A 4,276-nucleotide genomic window follows, 5' to 3' on the forward strand; every position below is an offset into this window, starting at 1 on the left:
CCCCCCCCCCCCTTTTCCCCCCCTTTCAGCTGCTTCAGTTTGCCATAGCTGTACCATTTCCCTGCAGTCTTAATGAGGCCCTACCACCTGACAAGCCCAGGGAAGGAGGGAAGGCTAGATGAGTTAGACAATGAAACTTTCATCCATCTATCTCCATCTTCTCCAACCCTCTCCATCTCTCCACACTACAATGGAACGATCAGCAGCAGGAAAGGTAGTTTTCTCAATTACTGCTGCAGAAGTGAACACAGGAAAAACTAGGCGTCATCTTCTTTGCATCTGCAAAACGCAGATCCCTCATTCTGACATTCAGGTTGATGCCTGTCACCGCTCATATCAAGCCTTAACCAAAAAAACAACTCATTACTTAGCTTGCCCTTTATTCAATTAAATCACCCTCATCTATCAAGGATTTGCAGGTTTCTATCATGACAAATTGTGATGTGAATAAAATGTCACCTGGTATCAGTGGGAAAGTGAGTTTACAATGTACCAACACAGGATCCCAGAGCTTGTCATTAATTATAGTCTCAGTTAGCCTGGAGATTGCCTGCAAGCTGTAGTTATTCAAGCAGCACTGTGTGTGTGTGTGTGTGTGTGTGTGTGTGTGTGTGTGTGTGTGTGTGTGTGTGTGTGGCCCTCAGATTGTGGATTAGGAGCGACTGCAGTCACCACAATTTCCATGGACACGCTTTAAAGCAACCCAAGCTCTTCCTAACTTTGCGCTGGAGGACACATATCATGCTAATGAAACAGACTACACTGGGTTGGCCTGTGTTCTTAACTGAGTGTCTCTATGGCAACCTGACTAATAACCATTACTTGAGGATAAGGCCGTTAATGCAAAGTTCAAGTGTTGGCTGCAAATATGCAAAAACTTCAAGGATGAGTAACGTTGCATCCGTGCTGCAGCTTATGGGTGAAGCTTCATGTATCTTACATGTATCTAACAATGGTGTGTGTGTGTGTGTATGTGCGTGTGTGTGTGTGTGTGTGTGTGTGTGTGTGTGTGTGTGTGTTTTATTTTCATCTCTGAGGTAGAATTCATGTCACTGCTGCAAAGAGACACGGTGCAATCTTGATTCAGGGGATTACCAGGATTTGTTGTTCCCAGCTACTGAAGCCACATCGTTTTCACTAAGATGCACACACATGAATTCAACAGCTTGAATTCAAGTAATATGCAAACGTTTGTTTTTTCACCGTGAGACATTTCTGCCTTTAATTTCAACGGTTCAATTCCAAGTGCAGCGTCGATCCTGTCTAAGTCCCGCTGTTGGCTTGGGCGCAGTGTAGAGACTCCAGACACACGAATACCCTTTTTACACCAAGATAGGTTTTTTAGACGCAGGTAAACTTGCTAATAAAAGGCAATTAACACCTTTTATGCTGCCAGCCGAGTTCGCCTTTCTGTTCGGACTGAGGACGCACACAATTGCAGGGAGCGATGTCTTCTGATGTGTAGCTACAGAGCACACAGACACAGAGGAGGCTCCGTGTGAGACACTTCGATCGGTGATTGTGTGTTTTTAAAAGTTATTTCAGTGTTTCTGGTTGAAGAGCGCCGTGCTGGATTCTGTGTTTACAGTGTTTGTGCTTTGAAAGAAGTTACAACAGGAAAAGGGGCAGAAATCAGCATGTTCATCCTGGTAAATACCCACGTCTACTGCGGAGTCATCTGACCCGGATGTGAATGTAGATTGAACCCTTTTCCATTGCTGACAAAAGCCTGATGTTAGCGGGTCTTGACCAGTGGAAAAGGGGCTTTACAGTCGCCTCTCTCTTCTGTCTACCTGACAGTCAGGATCTTCATCACCTCACTGATTCTCCACAGGAGCCTATTGCTACCGGTCCATTGAGAAAGACCATGATTCTTCACTGGGTTGCTAATTGTGAACACTGCCAATTATGTTATCTGGGGCAGGTGGCCAAGCAGGAAGTAACCAGGTCCCTGCCAACATGGTCCCTGTAGAGTCCTTCATTTAATACCGAACAGTTTCCTGTGCTGGGAAACAGTTATCTTAGGAGCAGGGCAGCATCACACATCATGACGTTAGTTTCATTTGTCAGAGCATCATAGCAGAATGCACTGCTTTTAACAGGACTGAAAAAAAGGCGCTGGATTGGTCAGATCACAGCTACTGATAATATTTCCATAGCATGCTGCTCAAACAGCCGTGTCCCCAAAACACAACCGCTATGCACCACTTCCTAACAATAACACAGCGTCTTATGTTTACTCCCCTCCTCTGCAGGGGCTTGTTTTTCCCCTCTTCCCAGGGCTGCGATGAAAATGACTTTTGGCAGGTAACAGATTTTGAATGTAATGTTTCGGTGCAGCTTGTGAACTCAGCAGCCCTACAGGTACATACCTGTCAATGTCAAGTTCTCTACAGCACATACGATGTTTTCATGGCGTGCACTTCAACCGGCTCCCCAGCAAGTAAATCGTAAGGAAAAGATAAACAACTACTGTTTCAGTGGAAACAGTTCTGTCACTTGACATTAAATACCCAGTGCAACTGAAGAGCTTACCTGCTCGTTGGAACAACATTTATTCAATGCTACTTGAATGTTTTTGTGCTTAATACATATGGGACCTCATGCAAGAACGCCGTCGTATTCTAGTCCCAGAACTCTCTTTAAATTGCCACCTGCTTACTGTATGAGTAGGAGTGCGTAGGTGAAATCTGGTCATTAGCATAATAAGAGCTCCCACGTTGCTATTAAAGGCTACCTGTTCGGTTCCATTCGTGGCAGCGCTTCATTCACGAACGTGTCACCCCGAGATTACAAATAAAATAAACTTCAGGTCCCGGTGTCGGGAGTCAGCGGACCAAAACAAGAGACGCAGCCCTGTCAGCAGTCGTATTATAGGTTTTGAAATAACAACAAAATATTAAAACAGCTGCCAGTGACGTGTCGTCACCTGTGCTGTAACAGAAATAAAGCCAGATGCTGCATGTGTGAAGACCTGTTAGTATCTTTTAGTTCTTTCTTTTTATTTTAGTTGATATTTATAATATCTATTTAAACTCTAGTGTCATTCGGATTAAGGCGTTATCATTTTGGAAGACACTCAAGTATTTTTCCGACTGAAGGAAGGCAGAGTGTCTGTACATGAGCCAAACCTCAGACCTGGATCATCTGCTAATTTTCCTTCCTCTGAACAGGAAAGTGTTTCAGCTACACTCCTCTGTTGTCCGCGGCACAGACTGATGGAAAAGATGCACTTCTGTTTTCATCTATCCAGCTGTCTACACAGGCCATGTAACAGTCATGCTATACATGCGTGAGCGCTACCAGAAGTGTATTTTGTGAGTGAAGTGAGTTTTATGAGTGAATTAGTGCACGTATCTACAGCAACTGCGTGTTAATTCTTTGTAGGTTGATCGTGAGCGTCACTATAAAGATACTGATCATAGCAGCTTTGAGTATGTACTGTTCTTAAGAGCTGCTTGCATGAGGCCCATTGTGTTATTGTTATAAGTTGCTCATCACATCTACTCACCCCTGCTCCTCCATCATCTCCTGGAGCTCCATACATTTCAGCTCTACCCTCCTCTTCCTCTCATGGTCCAGGATCTCTCTGTGCGGCTTCTTCACCAGGACGGGCTCTGCTTTGGGCTCCTCCTCCTCCTCCTCCTCCTCCTCTTCCTCATCCTCATCCTCCTCCTCCTCCATACCTGGCTGTCCGTCCTCAGCTTTAGTTTGTAGGACTGCAGTCGGCGTGGGCGCTCCTGACCCCGCAGCTGTTCCTGCTCCGGGGACCACCGGCTGCGACACCCCATTTGCGCCATCCTTAGGAGACGGCACCCTCGCTGCATCGTACATGATTACTGAACTCTGTGGAGATGGAGAGAAAGAGATCAGCTGATGGAGGAAAAGAAGAACTGACAGAGGAACACTTGGTATTCCTTTGGAAGTCTCATTTCGTGTTAATGATTTAACGTCCAATCTTCCCGCGAACCTCCATTTGGGAGGATTTGGGTTGTTGCTGATTTATTACTGCACTGTCCACGGTGGTGAGAGCGTGTAATTCTTATACACACAGCTCACATTTAATAACATAAAATATGAAAGTAGAATATTCTTCACTTCCACCGTGTCGAGCCCATGAAGGAACCTTTACCATCATTCCACACATACACATACACACACACACACACACACACACACACACACACACACACACACACACACACACATTCCTACAACAACCAATTCAAACACATAATAAGCCACAAACATTTAGCGGCACACTGAAAGGTGAGCT

General features: G+C 45.2%; 1 protein-coding gene across 1 annotated transcript in view; it reads right to left on the reverse strand.

The window, feature by feature from the left end:
* Nucleotides 1-4,276, reverse strand: part of srrm3 (serine/arginine repetitive matrix 3) — a 74,374-nt gene that overhangs the window by 31,580 nt on the left and 38,518 nt on the right. Inside the window, exon 2 of the mRNA XM_023418375.2 lies at nucleotides 3,512-3,846. Coding sequence (XP_023274143.1) covers nucleotides 3,512-3,834 — 323 coding nt within the window. The 5' untranslated portion in view covers nucleotides 3,835-3,846. The remainder of the gene's footprint in view (nucleotides 1-3,511; nucleotides 3,847-4,276) is intronic.

This window comes from Seriola lalandi, unplaced genomic scaffold (genome assembly GCF_002814215.2).
Source record: "Seriola lalandi dorsalis isolate HSWRI2012SDOR001 ecotype SW California unplaced genomic scaffold, Sedor1 jcf7180002054581, whole genome shotgun sequence".
NCBI lineage: Eukaryota > Metazoa > Chordata > Actinopteri > Carangiformes > Carangidae > Seriola > Seriola lalandi.